This window comes from Apostichopus japonicus, chromosome 1, assembly GCF_037975245.1.
Source record: "Apostichopus japonicus isolate 1M-3 chromosome 1, ASM3797524v1, whole genome shotgun sequence".
Classification (NCBI taxonomy): domain Eukaryota; kingdom Metazoa; phylum Echinodermata; class Holothuroidea; order Aspidochirotida; family Stichopodidae; genus Apostichopus; species Apostichopus japonicus.
The window spans coordinates 5,951,272-5,967,846 of record NC_092561.1 but is presented as its reverse complement, the minus strand read 5'-3'; the positions used below and the strand labels follow the sequence as shown (position 1 = coordinate 5,967,846).

Genomic DNA, 16,575 nt, shown 5'->3' with positions numbered 1-16,575 from the left:
AATGCATCTTTCCGACACAAATGTTAGGCGGTTTCACAACTACAATAGTATGATTGGTAAAGATGTGTTTTGGTTTGTTACTCTTGGAGGATTGATCACAGTTAGTTTACAAGTCGGTACACCTTCTTTCATCTGAGTTAAATGAAAGCGTCTTTCATAATACCAAAAAACTCAAAAACTGACTGCTTTTGCCATAAGCATCTCAACGTCATTCCTATAAATCCAAGAAAATAAAAGTGTACTTTAAGTTGTTGCACTATACAGGGTCACAGGAATTGATAAACTCGAGTAAAATAAAAGTGTAAGTTAAGTTGTTCCACTAAACAGGGTCACAAGAATTTACTGAAAACCTTGAGAAAACTCATAACGAAGGTTAGGCTACAACCTAATTACATATCAGGTATACTTAGAGCGGGGGATCGTTCTCCATCTTATTGCATGCTGATATGCCATTTTCGGTTTAAATCCATCTATTAAATGGTCAAACCCAAAACCAAACCCAAATCACATACATGAAGGCTAAGTAAACCTATACGGGCTAATCACGATAGACTGAGTTCAAAGTTCACATATTAGATCACACGAAACATTGGCCCAGTACTTTGGGCCAGCATTACTTTCAATTTAAAACAATTATTTCAATTATAATTTCGATTTTTTATTTTAATTTTAATTTTAATTTTTAATTTCAGTTTCAATTTCTATCTTGGAAGAAGCAATAACCCTCACTCCCTTCAACCTTGGAAAATAAACAATTCGTTTTTTTCATGCATAACCACGTGAACAGCATTGAAATTCTCATTTACGACATATATAAACACAATAAAATGTGAACGTGCTGCAGACATAAGTTAAATTCTCACATTTCAACAAGGTTAAGGTTATTAAATCAATGTGTATATGTGTATATGTGAACTGATATAACTTACTACATCGGGTTTACTCATTTGATATTCTTTCATCGGGTTCACTTTAGGTATTGTTTCAAAAGTTATATGGGAATTTTTTGACGGTGCAACTTTCTTATAAGATATTGTAAGAGCGTTGTAGTCAAGTGGCTAAGGCAGTGGACTTGTGATCCAAGGTTTGCAGGTTCGAGTCCTGGCCAGATTATTACGTTGTGTTCTTGGTCCAGGCACTTTATCTCCATTGCCTCTCTTCACGCAGGTGTATAAATGGGGACCTGTGAGATTAATTGTCGGCTGGGCGATGTTTAGCTGCTGCCGCGTGTAGGGATTGTCTTTATGTTTGACATGATTATTATTGTGATGATTATTATTATTCTTAACACATACATTTCTGCACAGTATATATATTTTTTTCAGAAAAGAATACTTCTGAAATTTGTCTGGATCTTACCTAGATTTGGATCATAGTCGCCAATAAATCGATGAGTAAGGAAACGAACGACCAAGGCTGTAGAAGATAAAACAGAAATGGAGAAAATAATGTTTAACATTTTTCAAAAGTTTTGCAATAATGTTTTCAAAATAAATGAAAACTTTGACATTTCCAACTATCAATGTCTTTTATTGGCTATAAACTAGGAATTGAACTCAAATTTTATCAGGATACGTATTAGGTTTTCCTCTTTCGATATTGAAGAATAATGTTACAACAAAATGATTCTTTATAACATGATAATGGAAATCGTCCCTTGTACAAGACTTAACATTTACCTTTAAATCTGTCTGCTTTATCTTTTAGATGCCCAATTCAGAAAAAAAATGAAATATAATCTAGCACTACCTGTCCGAGCTGAGTGCCCTTATATACTTCACGATGTTTCCCCTATGAGTCCTCAAGAGATCTGAATATGCTCTTAACGTAAATCTACGAGGGGGGAGGGGGGGGGGGGAGATTTGCAAGTATACCCGAGACAACCTTTTATAATTAAGTTGTGCACGAATGACGAGAATATTATTATCTTAAGTTAAAACACACGAGAGGCTTACCTATTTCCAATGAATAAACTGTAGATGTATAGACTGAGCATAATTATTAATACATAATCTTTTGAAGGAAAGATCACAGAAGCACCAACCATCATTGTTTGTACATATTATCCTTGCTGACTCATTCTAGGTGGTTGAAAGTACACGTGTCACCCACACTTGAATATTAATATATAGATATAGATCAATGCACCCAAGATTAAGAATCTTTTAACAGCCCTTTCAAGTGATTAAAAAAAAAACGCAACATGTCTTTTTCAGAAAGATTCCTCTGGCTTGTCAAACGTAAACAATTGTGGTTGATTAATTAAAATGCAGTTCTTATTGACGTTTTATCACCGGGGGGGGGGGGGGGTGCTGCCATCTTGATAGCAGCTATAAAATGGTTTCAAGAAAACAACTATAGACGCAAGAAAAGTGATGTTTTTACAGTTCTCGGAATTTTACATTCTTTAACAAAACCATAAACACTGTGTTACACTGTTTAACGTTATATGCGGGTAACGATCTTTGAGTAGGAATGATAACATCCAGATAAATCATAAAAGTGAAACTCAAGGTAATCCATCTTTGCTCACAACGTTTTATTTACTCCAACCCTTTTTTCTTCTGTTCTTTCTAGTCAGTCCTTAAAGTTTTATCTTTCACCACACCTGGATCGATTCCATTAATACTCGAAAACAGAAACCTTACAGAGTTGTTTTGCAGGACTGGGTGATAATAATCTTAAGGTTTCCTGGAAAAGTTTGGTCTCTCGTCCTCGCTCATTCGTTATTAGGCAAAATATTAATAAACAGACGCTTGCTAGGTTTTTGACGACTTCGTGCAACAAGAGGAAAGATTATTGTTATCATTTGTCTTGTATTGCGCAGAATCCAACAAACGTTGCTCAATTCGCTCAACAGGTGATGACATAGAAATCTAATAACAATGTGAGCAAGATGAGTTTTAAGACCTAATATCTACTGGAAGTGAGTTCTACAAACGTGGGAGAAGAGGGGAGGGATGTGTGTGTGGCGGGGGGGGGGGGGGGTCGCAGCATGAAGGAAATTGCTATTAAATCTGTTTCCAAGTGAGATGGTTATATTTCATGATCCACTGTGTCAAAGTCTGCAGAAAATCTAGTAGCTACAATAAAACACATTTGGTGTTTTCATTTTTCATTTTTTTAAATATTCTTTTGTACTCCGAGAAGGCTTCTTTGAGTGGCATACCCTGCAGGTCTTAGAGTATGTAAAATATATAAAGATATTGGCTACCATGTTAATCCTGAAGCAAGGTTTGAAATAGGGATAACTATATGGCCTAATCGTCATTTATCCGATGCATTTCGGAAAGGTACAGCTGTCGATTAATTGTGTTTCCTTGCTTGCTTCAATATTCTTTGCCGAGAAATGCTTCCTGGCACATTTGCTAGGTATCTTGAAGTTAAAATAAATTAATATGAACAATTTCTCACTAATTACTTCTCCAATAACTTTTGACTTTTCTTAGTCCTATTTTTGTGTATTACGTTATTTCGTATTATAACTATTGTTCGTGTATCAATTTCAACCCCCACCCCCTCTCTTAAGCTCCACCCACCCCATAAAAAAATCACATACAGAGGGGGAGAGAGAAATTTGTCCATTTTGGTAACGGAAAATCTCCGATAAGTGTTTAAGAAAAGACGCTTAGTTTTCTTGCTGTTGCTTTAGCAATTGAATATTTCTGTTTATGTTTGGTAACATCGTCGTAAAAGTCGTGGTTGACTTCCGTTATTGAAAACTAGTATCACTAATTCAAAACTATACCAACGTTATGTTGAGCGTTATTTTCTAGTCATATTTTCTTCTTTTGGTTTGTTATAATTTCTACCTGGCGAAGGAATAGTTTTCCTCAATACAGAAGACAAAGATAGTCAAAAGTAAAGCTAATCAATCTATCCTTCCTTCATGACTTTTTTTCAAATGAGCCAACCATTTAACGGTTAGATAAAATCTTCGTCATTATTCTTTCTTGCTGTAGAAACAAAGTATAACATTATTTATAAGATCCTCATACACACACTTTGTAAAGATGTTTTTAAATGTCACCTATAATAGGAAAATTGTCTGCCCCGGAAAGCTATAATTTTGCTTTAACCTTGACTTTGTCGATTCATGGTTTAGATAATATACGTCCAGGCACCAAAGAGGTACCGCAAGGTACGTTCTGCAGAAAAGACATTTCCAGGGTTTCCGAGGCTATTCAATGTCACAGTTGCATTAACCTGTAGTGTCTTGAAAGACGGTAGGTATACGGTTTCTCGTGAAGTAAGGTGGGGGGGGGGGGGGAAGGTGCCGAAAGTATAGATTCCTTTCGGCAGTTTCAGGAGAATTTCGATCAGTTGTTTCGTTATGCTCTGTCGCACAAATTACACCTACATCCTCCCTTGATACAACCTGTAATTTCCGAGGAGAGTTAGCATTGATTCGTGGAAATTTTGAATTCATTAGGCTAGTCTCAGTACTACTGATAACTGGCAATTGAACTGGCAATTAAATATTCACTGCCAATTATTTCATACGTAAGATATCTTGCCTACCAGGATATTATTTACGAAAACTAAATTCTTTATGATTACAGCAAGATGATACATATTAAGCTCAAAGAAGACTCGAAGCGCGAAGCAATTAAAATGTAACTATGAAACGACCAATGAAAAGCAAGGCATCTACATTGTTGTGTACTGTCAACGTGGATATCGCTTACGGTGGGGATAGGGTGGGCATGTCTTCTTATGCAAACACCAATTTCTTTCTTCCCCCCCCCCCTTCCACATTTCTTGTGGTTTTAAACCCATTATGAAGGGTAAATGAAGATGTTGTCCCCTCGTTGTGAGCTTAATTATTTCATATATAACATGTATCCCACAAATTAACAGGGCTTTGGAAGCCTTCTTTATTATTACGTATTCCGTATATATCATTTCCCCTAAACCTTTCTTATTACTAAAAACTTGCATATGATAGCAAAACATTGGTAGTTATACAAAATTAGGTGTAAAATTGCAAAATGCATCAGTTTTGGTTTTATACATCGTTCGTCAACCTTCAAATGGGGGTTTCACAGCATTGGTTCGTAGTAATTTTGAATTCATTAGGCTAGTCTTCATACCACTCAGAGATATTTGAGCTGGCAATTAAATATTCACTGCTAGATTTTCGATGCGTAAGATATCGTGCTAACCAGTAATTATTAACGAAAACTAAAACCTTTATGATTTCAACATGGTTTTCAACACCAGTTCGTCAACATTCAATTGTGGATTCACATTGCCATACTGCGAAGGAAGGAAACGAGCAAGAAAATGCAATCCGAAATGTATTCTCCTTCCACGGGTTTGTTCTAAGAGGATGTTGAATAGTTAGTGTAAAATATGTTGTTGAAACTTACTACCGATTGAATGCATATTTATTGGAAATGCAGTACATATTGTTTCATATACTGAAAGTACATACTGAAGGAAAAGTATAATCCAACCATCATCATTAGTCACATTAATGTTCATATTCATCTCATCTGTCTACTTCTTGCCTAGAGGCAAATAAGGCTTCCACAGAGCGTCCCCATTCATCTCGGTCGGCAGCTGCATTTCTGGCCTCATTCCAGGATCGCCAGCCAGCCCTCTCTCTCTCTCCCTTTGTCTACTGTCCTGCGCCATGTTGTTTTTGGTCGCCCTCTCATTCTCCTGCCCTCTGGTGCCCAAGTCATGCTAATGTTGTTGTCATTGTTTAGGTTTTGGCGCAATATATGCCCAATGAATTTCCATCTTCTTTTCTTAATTTCGATGCTTAGTGGTCCCATTTTTGCTCTCTTTAGCAGTTCCTTTGTGCTGACCCGTTCTTGCAATCTTATCACTCTCCTGAGGCATTTGTTGTGAAATATATCGCTTTTCTTTTCATGCCCCTTATTAATTTTCCAGGTCTCGCATCCATATAGTAGGACAGGTATTACCAGTGTTTTGTATAGCCTTATTTTTGTTCTTCCACAGATGCTTTTGGAGACCCAAATCTTTTGTAGACGTTCATATTAATGAGACAGATTTCCACCATGCACAGGTAAGCTTGAGATGATCATGGGTGATATTGTTTATCCTTTAAAAATAATTATACATTAAGCCAAATCAACAAATGCAATATACCATCTCATGACCAGCTCATTACAGGATAAACAGTATTACGGATTTATTTCGATGTTATTTTTCTTCCGAAAGAAAAAAAAAAGTTAATTTGCTTGCTATATTGTGAAATCAAATACTATTTTTGTATGCGAGAATGTCTTTGAAAGTAGTACTTGTCCATTATATATTGACTATAATGTATAAATTGCCCTTTGGCGATTATTGATGTTTCAGCGTAAACCGAAATAAGGATATCTTCAATCCGCAAGGATCACTGACGGTAAGACATTGCCCTCACAAAAATCTGGATCAATTGACTGTTCACAACTACTTGAGGGTTTGGAAATATTTTCTAAAGAGAAAGGCTAGATAATTAAAGTGCAAAGTCTGTGAGACGATACGAATCCTTAATTATCGATCGTTCTATTGCAGTAAGAGTTTGATGCACAGTAAACAACCTAAATAGAGAGATTGTTGTAACGAATATGGGTATAGGTTAGCACTTGGACATGTGTTAATTAAAAGGTAACCTGGTTCTGTTTGTAACAGTACCGTGTCCATCTAAATGAAACAGATTAGCAGCCTACAACATGCAACTCGTGTATCTCGATTGAACGAGTCAGGACGGAATAGTAAAACCACCAGGTAAATATATTATATAATTGTTAGCACTTGACCGGCAAAATATGAACCCCAAATCATAACATAAAGCTAACTATCGAAAAGCTGTTCATATTGCGCCGCACCTTTTAACCAGAGAGCCAAATAACCTAGCGATTCCTTGCCACGTTTCATGTATGAAAAGAAAAGCATAGAAGGAAGATATACTCTTTGCCTTGATATTTTATTTTCCTTATTTCCAAGCATCGAACAAATTACTTTAACGTGATTAGCCTAGTTACTTCATTATACAATCTTAATTTATCTCGAAATAATTTGCTTTGCGTTTTTTTGTACGAACACTCTGCCGAATAATTATTCAACATATATTTCCCAGCAACCGTACTTAGAAATGTGAAGATTGATCATGACCGTATTTGACATTCCAAAGCACTAACGCTACTGGCAACCCTACGGTAACTTACGAATCTAAACAACATATTCTGATGGTTATTGTTATCAATATGTTTAAATGAATGATGAAAAGCAATATGTAAATACAATTTCTTTTCATTCAGTCATATAGCTTGTTTATGAACCTAATTTTATCGAAGATTTTTTTCCAGTCTCTAGTTATAGGGATATAGGGATGGTTTGTCTGTATTGGCGTCACAGAGAACATAACATCTATAAATTGCACATATTAATTGGGTGAAGAGTGCATACTAATTGTTTCCATTAGGGTGTAAAAAGTTAGTACATATGTTTTAATACGGTTCTTCAACTAGTTAATTTCACGTGAATTTTCTTTTATGCTACAACAATTATTTCGAGAACGATATGCAAAACAAATATAGGAAACAAATCACAGGAATTAATAATGGTACATTTGTTCGTTTCGAAGCGTTTTCATTACGGTATGGTATTCTCGAGATGTCACAGACTACACATAACAAGGTGAATTAAACAATTGTAAGTTTTGGGATAACGTTAATTCCGAGTTCAGTGGTAAAGGGGTCGGGGTATAGGGGTGAGTTTAATTTCATACATTGTTGGGAACTTGGTTTTCTTACATACATTGTTCAAGACATATAGTCCTGTACTGTATTCAAGCAAGTGAAATCAGATTTCGTGGTAAACAGTGGAATTTTTTGTAGATATTATTCTATACCAAGATCCCTTATGAAATTTCATATATATATTTGCATCACATGCCATGGTTTAATTCGAATAGGAACGGTAACGTAAATTTTAATTTATTTTTTAATTTATACAAGATGATGTGTGTATTATATTTGTTTATTACTAAGTATAAAAATGTTGTAAATTGTCTCCAGAAATGACTATTCAATGCTAGTTAATCATTTGCATGTTGCTTATATTACCAACATTTCGTCATCAAACGTTACTTGTTTATCTAATCAAACATACATAAACTGAATGTATATTCCCTCTTAGGAGGAAATGTTCGATTTTGTTTCATCTTACATGTAATTCAATCCGTCTAATCCACTTGGCTCATGTGTCATGTACATTCGTTTGTTAAGAAATTCCCTCGGTGAAAGAATATTACTTTTCCAGAATGTAGGATAAAACGACAACCCTCGGAGATGTTTATGTTGAGTTATTTGTAAAAATAGATGAACCAAGTTACAACGACAGGTATAAGCAGGGAAACTAACTATATATTGCTTTCCTCGACTTCACTTAAACCAAGCACACCTAAAATCCTTGTCTTCCTAAGATGCTTTCCTGTGAAAGGAATATAACCTCAAGCTATTTTCGTTTTGAATCAAGACAATCAGCATCAGGTATCTTATATTGCAATTCAAGACGAATGTGAGGTTTGATTGTCTTATGTATTCGATGTTTGAAATTTTAAGAAAATAGAGTACCAAGGAAGAGACATATAGCGTCTTCCTACTCTCTTCTGATTTTTGAGTTAAACATTTGATGCAATAACACAATAAATAGGAAGGGGAGAGACAAAGAGAGAGAAACAACTTGAAATTTAACAGTGGCGTAGGAAGATACTTTTGAGTGGGGGGGCTGAAGACTGATGGCCGGCCTGGGGGAGGGGTCAAAGGGGAGGGGGTGTCCCCCTCCCCTTTGGAATTTTTTTGCATTTCCAGGTGGCCTCAGATGCAATTTGGTGCAATATAGCACACTTCAACACCTACTCCATTTTGTAAAGAATTTTGCATTTTCACCTGGCCTTAGATGCAATTTGGTGCTTCATATGAGATTTTTTTCTCATTTGGAAATGAAAAAGGGGTTTTCGGACTTGCGGAGCGGGGGGGGGGGGGCGGAACGATACTTCCGCCCCCCCCATATTTTTCACTGGGGGGGGGGCTGGCGCCCCCCCCCCCCCCAGCCCCCGGTTCCTACGCCCTTGAACATAGAAATTATTGAGAAAACAGCTGTTGTAAGTCCCCAACGGTAATAGTTATAGTCGACAAGAATTGCGGTATAACTAATAACATAATGTTTATTCAACCACTGAGCAGATCAATATTACTATACGTTGCCGATAATATAAGTTTTGTTTGTAACCAATCTGAAATAGAGCCGTTGTATTTATCAAGCTTGACATTTGTTTAATTTAAACTTCAAATAAGCAAGTAATATAAGATAAATTGCCGAAGGGATCTTGGTGTATCGTGACAAATAAACAGAAAGTGTTTTTTCGAAAATACTTCATTGTCCATGGCGGCATTATATCTTTCTTTTATTTTCAAATTTCAGTTGGACAGGCGATGAGAACGCCTCCTTTCCGCTGATATGACAATAAAGTCTATAATTCAAGAAGCGATATTATATTGGGTAATAAAGATAACATATTTATAGCCTTCATCTATGTAACTGCATGTCTTTTTCGAAATCTTCTTCTCTATTATCAGGCTTTAGAATGTAGGCGTTTTTATCCAGACATTAATCCAAAATTCTTAGAAGTCTCTTTTCCGGAGTACGATACTAAATATGAAATAATGGACAAGTTTGAAAATCTTTACCAATTACGGATATGTGAAAGACAGGTTAATTGTAATTTGCTTGTTTTAAATAACTTTAATGTATGGTTTTCATTTCCGGTTAAACTATTTTATATGATTTATGTAATAAAAAAGACTGAGCATTGAAAAAGTTTAGGGATGTTATTACGTTTTAAGTGTGTTAACATCCAATAAGTAAAACATTCTTAACTCATGTATTTTTTACATTTAGAGATATGTGATGACAAAGTTAGAATAGTGAAAGATGGCGACGATGCTGCAGAGTGTTATTATGCATTTATAAAATTTTAAATATTGCATCATCCACCATTTTTCATTGCTATAGCTATGGAATACTTTACGACCTATTTCAGCTTCATAGTTCATGTCATAGGCAGAATAGCAAAATATGTGAAGAAGCGTTCTGGCTTTTTAAATAATCTACACAAATGTTTTACGACATTATTCTTCATTTTATTGTTATCAGAGCAAGTTTCCTTACGATCTATTTCATAAGATTAATGGCAAAAACAAGTGAATGAATCAAAGGTACCGTTGCTGATCATTAAAGTCTTTACCATTGCAACTAATATTACACATTTGTACATCATGTATCGTTATTACAACCATGGATGATCTCATTTTCTAATTGATATTTAAAATTGAAAAGGAGTGTGGAGATTTTGTGATTAGAGAATGCCTTTATGTTTATTTGGAGTTAATACACATTTTGTAAATAGTATTTTAAATTAGTAACACAATTATAGTAATTATAACAATAAGTCCCATTACGCATGTATCCTCTTTTCATATTTCATGATTTTAGAGTATGAAATATTTGTCATTAACATCACGATATGAGACGACAAAACCAAGAAGGAATTCTTATAGCTAAATATTATGTAGGGAACAAAAGCTAGAGCTGCAATATACAATCGTGGTTAACTAATGTAGAGCAAAATGAGATTTAGTCTCTGAGATAACACCTTTAGACTTTACAAAAGTAAAATTATCGCAATACTTAACAATATCAGCCAATGTGAAGGGTTCAAAAGTGAACAAATTTGTTAATGAGAACACACCATTTACAAGTTATAATAAGGTTCTATCACAGACTTCATTTTTAATGAATAGAGCTGGCCTATGTACGAATATACATTAGTGTGCGATTCAGTTTGTAGTTTCATGCCAAGGACATGAAAGTCATTTTGACCAATTGTGACAGAACAATACACATCTGTTCACCAAGTACAGACTGATACCTTCCTGTTGAATTATTTAATACAAAGTACATACATGAACACATACGGTGAGTTAAAGTTATTTTTGCAAGACACGATTACGACGTAAGCACATTGATTTATGTCCAAATATAAACTTGAGTTAATGCTTTGAAGTATGTAGGTGTAATTTATTGTAAGCACCCACAGTCCCACGCCCATTCTAATCTCAGTGTATCTTCGCTGGATAATGAACGATTTATGATTGATGGAAACCTTTAAAAAAGATAAGAGTGATATGTGCGGTAATGACAGATTCCCCACGGCTGTCGATATTGAAATGCGGTTTGCTCGCCTCACGTTTATAAAACAGCTCTCTTGACTTAGATTTGTCATATATATTATACAAGAAATATATCTATAGACAGTATTATAAATATTCACGGCAAGTAACAATGTTAGACTAGAAACAGTTAACAAACAAGAGCTTTATTTAGCTTCTTTTTTCAGAATTCTTCGTCTATTTAATTTAGCGGTCGTCGATTTAAAAAAAAAGTTAACTTATCTTTCAAAGCAAAAGTCTTCTGCAGTATTATGTTTCTTATCTCCAGGCCGACCGTTTAAATTACACACAATGTATACCGGTATTGCCTTATAATCCGTTATGTTATTGATACTTGCGGTCGTTACTCGTTAACAGACACATGAATCACATTTGCTTTCGAGTCATGCGCCGTTCCATAATCTTAACTTCCTCATCTACTGGTGTCGTACCACATATAATTATTCCCATTGACTAACACACTTAACTCGTCACTTTCCAAGGCCGCTCGAGCACAGATAGAAGTTTTCAGCTGACATTTCCTACCCACCATATGATAGCTGATGGCTTGGGTTATCACATCACATTCAACTTTTGCCACAATGACCGTTAACATTTGAGCTAGGAGAGCTCAAAGGTTAGCATTTCGGCTCTTGCTGCTGCAGAATATTTCTTGCTCCACACAGGATTTTCTAAAATCATTTGAATCACCTGCAATTCGCCAGATTTATTAGACCATCACTATAGTTGCATCCTCCTCAACATCCAAGCATCAAAGAGAATAATGATGACTCAGAAAATGCCAAGAACAAATCACTACAGTAACTTACTTTAGAACTATTTTCCGACCATGTTTAATCTTTCCGTGCACTACTCTTTGGGGTATGGTATACCTACATTTCGCTCTACTTCTGATTGGCAATGCTTGATGCTTTAAGACTTGGGTATACCGTTTTTTTTTTATAGTTACTTTAAGTGTATCAAAATGTTTTTCTATACAATATCATATTTTACAAGGCTGAGGCATCTCAACATTGTAATTCATTCGTGACAGCCCTGTATAAATAACCTCTAAAAACATAAACAGCTACAAATTTCTAATAAAAGCAAAAAATAGGAAAAGATGATAATAACAATAAGAATGGATGAATATTACACCTCCCTGTGTAATTGGACACACTTGCTTCAAATTCCCCCGGACAATCAAAAGTTAATGAAAACGCGGAAAGTGATGGTTACCAGACATGTTTTGTGATCATCATATACCAAGTGCTTTGAACGTAATACAAAAGTTTTGTCTTTGACACGAATTGGATACATTATTGGCTTGTTGTTGTGTCTGTATTAATTAGGTAGGATGCTCATACGTAAGAGATATGAAGAATTGTGAACAATTTCGCTGATGACGTATACTGTTGCCGGTTAAATACAAGACGATGTACGTGTAAAGCGCATTGTTCTGAAGGTATGAGCTAGTACGTCAGACGACTCCACTAGTGAACAGGGAAGAAGAGATAAATACTCCTCTTCCGCTTGTGGTATCTCTGTATTGTCGTATAAAGACTGACGACTGGTAACGACAAAAGCCTACATAAGAACGTTATTTGTGCAATTGCTATGTAAAGCATACAGACAAAGATTCTAATTCAGTAATAAATACTAACTTTAGCTTGTTATTTCATGACTATACCTACATCACCAGATATCTCCACAGATATGTTGACTGACCCCGGACACAATAGTACAGTGCAATCCTGCTTACCACAAACAAGTTGTCATTTGCAATTATAATCGAACTTTGATAACATCATATCTAACACGACTGATCGTGACAAGGAAAGTTATCGTATTGGTTTACTCTTGTATTTCTACAGACTTTGGCACGAGAAAAAAAAACTGGCTAAAGTACTGTAGTGATTGTTTACCTTAAAGGAGACACAAACCCAACCATCATGATTGGTCTATGTGATAGAGATAACTCTCATGTGCACAACTTCTCTAAACAACTAGGACAAATCTTATTTCATTTGAGAGATATCACAGATTTAATGTTCCTTAACACGAAGGACTGAGACTTGATCAAGTCTTAATATGACAACATTGGGTCACATGTGCTTCAATTTATTATGTTTTGTCATTATTTATTGCATAGTTTATTAACCGAATATGGATACGAGTTTTATAAATGCTGAATCTAAAATATTGAACCCCTTAACGTGACCTAATGACATTGATTTCAGTTTTAACATTGTTCACTTTCTACTTTTAAAATAAGGAAAAAAAAAAAGACAAATTAAAAAGTGTCAGATCTTATTGACATTATTACATCACATATTTACAACATGACAGCCCCTTGACACAACATTTATACTCATTTATAATCCCTCAAACGAAACAATATTTTCTCTTAACTGTTTCTGAGAAGTTGTATATCAAAAAAAGATGGCTGCTATATAAGCCAAGATGATGGCACAGTACATAACACACACACACAGAGACACACACATGTCCTTCAACCAGCAAACTTACGGAACGATGCCTTCTAAAAACATTGAATATTTAGACAGAATTTTATCAATTGGTTCGTGTTTTACCCTAGGGATCTCCTGGGATTTTCAATTTGTGATATATTGTCGTCAATTAGTGCATCTAAAGTGGATAAGAAATATACACTCGAGGGGCGACAGAGGCCAACCACAAGCAGTCATTAAAGATGCGCTCAAAATGAGAGAAGACAAGGTCATCCCGATATACTATGGTAGACAAATGTGTAGCCTTATCGATCGATGATGAAATAAACATGGATTTGTAGGTTAATATAAGCATATCATAATGTTCGAAAGGGAGCATTTATATCGCCAAGTCTGTATTTCTTTTAATATATACTTCGTAATAGTGTAGTTTGGTCAACCTTGCGTATACAGACAATGAAGTTCCAATAGATGCGGAGATGGAGATTACGAAAGATGAGAGACTTTCATGCAAATGTTAGGAGAACATATTTTAAAGTTTCATATTGTGTTGGTCATATTGCTAAGATAATGAAACACATGATGTGTTTTCTTTTTTTTTACCTATGAAATCTGTAATACACCGAATGTACGTCTTTGACTGCCAAAGTAATTGGCAATTTCTTTTAGTAGAATTATAACAGTCCTCCTTCGAATCCACGACTTGAAAATCTTTCTGTTTTCTGCACTCTGTCTTATTGTATTTACAGATAAGCCAATTCAGTTAATATGTGATGAAACTAAAGGAAATAGTTTCTCTTAAATCAGCCCATAGAAGCAAGGATTTGCTTAATTATTAGATTCTTGTCGTCAGGAAATAGGATTATTTTCAAAAAGGAAAGCTCACACAAAACAAATATTTACAACCCGACATAAATACATCCCATGAAGACGGTTTCGATTGGCGGCCATTTTGATGGTCACTGCTATGTAAGTTGGCTATATACTAGAGTATAGGATAACTTATTTGTGATTTTCCATTAAGCAAGCAGAGGAGAGGGTGGGGGGGGGGGGGGAATTTATGCGATTGTAGTGGAGATGATGATGTGATATAACCAGGGATGTATTCACTGCATTACATTATATGAATTAAAAAATTTAAAATATGTTAATAGCCAAAGGTTTATTTTGCATCTCTGACATGATTAAACGGTGAATGGAATTTTTATCACCGTTTTAAAACCTTAATGACTGAGTGATCGACTTATTGAAGTTATCCGTTGTAGATCAAAACCCCAATACATTCCACTTCAACCAAAGCTGGGCTCTCCTAACAACAATAAGCAGGAGTAAGGATATTCCAAAGAGAGTATATGTACGTTGAGAATACGTTCAATATTAAATCAAAAGATATGAGAACTTTTCGACATTTTTAGCTGCATCTGTAATTCGTAATGATTTCACTATTTCCTTTAGTATACCGGTTCGCGATGACCTAAATATGGAGGATCTGGCTGGAATCATCAATGATCAATCCGCTAAAAGACAAATCATTCAATTGTCATGTATTTGGCAACAATGCTGGCAATAATGATGAAATATGTAACATGTTCTATTGACATGTTCAGTATTATTCACCTGGGTGATTCGATTATGTATTTTTGTCCTCCTTAATATCTGGGATTTTTAAAGTTTGAAAGACGACACCATTAAAACTACTTCCGATACAATGTTCTCAAGTTAGACTAACGCCCTTAGACAACTTTGATTATAAACCTTAAAAAAGTAAAAATGATCTCAATACTGATAATTTCAGACAGAGTAAAGGGTTCATTACAATCTCGATGTGTAATGAAAATGACAAAACGTAGATGTAGAAGATCTTACAACTAAGTACTATAATGTAGAAAGCCAGGGCCACCTTCACACTTACAAAATATGAAATATACATTCTTGGTCAACTGTAGAGCAAAGCATTTAAGATTAAATCTGTTGGATCACACATTTAGAATTGCATATTTTATAAATAGGATTATAAGGCGTGAAAAGTGAATTTCAGTGAAAGAGAAGAGTTCAAATTGTGTCAATGAGGACACACCATTTAAAAGTTATAATAAGGTTCTATCACTTCATTTGTAATGAATAGAGCTTGCCTATGTACGAATATACATTAGTATGCGATACACTTTCATGCCAAGGACATGAAAGTCAATTGTGACACAACAATACACATCTGTTCACCAAATACAGAATGATACCTTTCTGGTTGAACTACTTAATACGTGCTCAAATATTACGACAAACGTGACGAATTGTCTCCGTAAGACACAACCATAATATACACTGAAAGGGTCGGAAGCCGTAATTACTGCCCCCGCTATTGGCCTCAACCTTCATTAGAGCACATCTCAACTTCAAAGTGACATAAAATACAAATATATGTTTGATACGTTACACCAGCAGAAGTACCAAAACTATTAAAGGCGTTGTGATTTTTTTTATTTTTGATATTCTGTAAGTAAAAAATATGAGGATGGGCGAATATTTAGATTACAATATTTTGATTACTACACTACATTAATTATCTTGTCAAACAGTCTTTCACTGCTTCTGTTAACGTTTATATTAATAGATTTTGTAGGACTGCAGATAAGATATTTCTTCGTTGAAACATAAACAACATGAGCTGATTTGATCAGGTATGATTGTTTGCACTATCACTGATTATATTTACACAACATGTCTCGCTAATTAGGCAAACCAATGCTGCAAAGCATCGCTCTGATTCGAATATTACTGATCTTTGAGATTGCAATTTTCTGATAGAGATACAGCCGTCAAGTATCTCTAAGAACGATAACATAAACCATATGACGCTTATAACACTTAAGGTG

General features: G+C 35.1%; 1 protein-coding gene across 1 annotated transcript in view; it reads right to left on the bottom strand.

The window, feature by feature from the left end:
- The window catches only part of LOC139965328 (ras-related and estrogen-regulated growth inhibitor-like), a 53,272-nt gene that overhangs the window by 23,124 nt on the left and 13,573 nt on the right, over window positions 1-16,575 (bottom strand). The window contains exon 2 of the mRNA XM_071967574.1: window positions 1,360-1,416. Within this exon, the coding sequence (XP_071823675.1) occupies window positions 1,360-1,416 (57 nt within the window). The remainder of the gene's footprint in view (window positions 1-1,359; window positions 1,417-16,575) is intronic.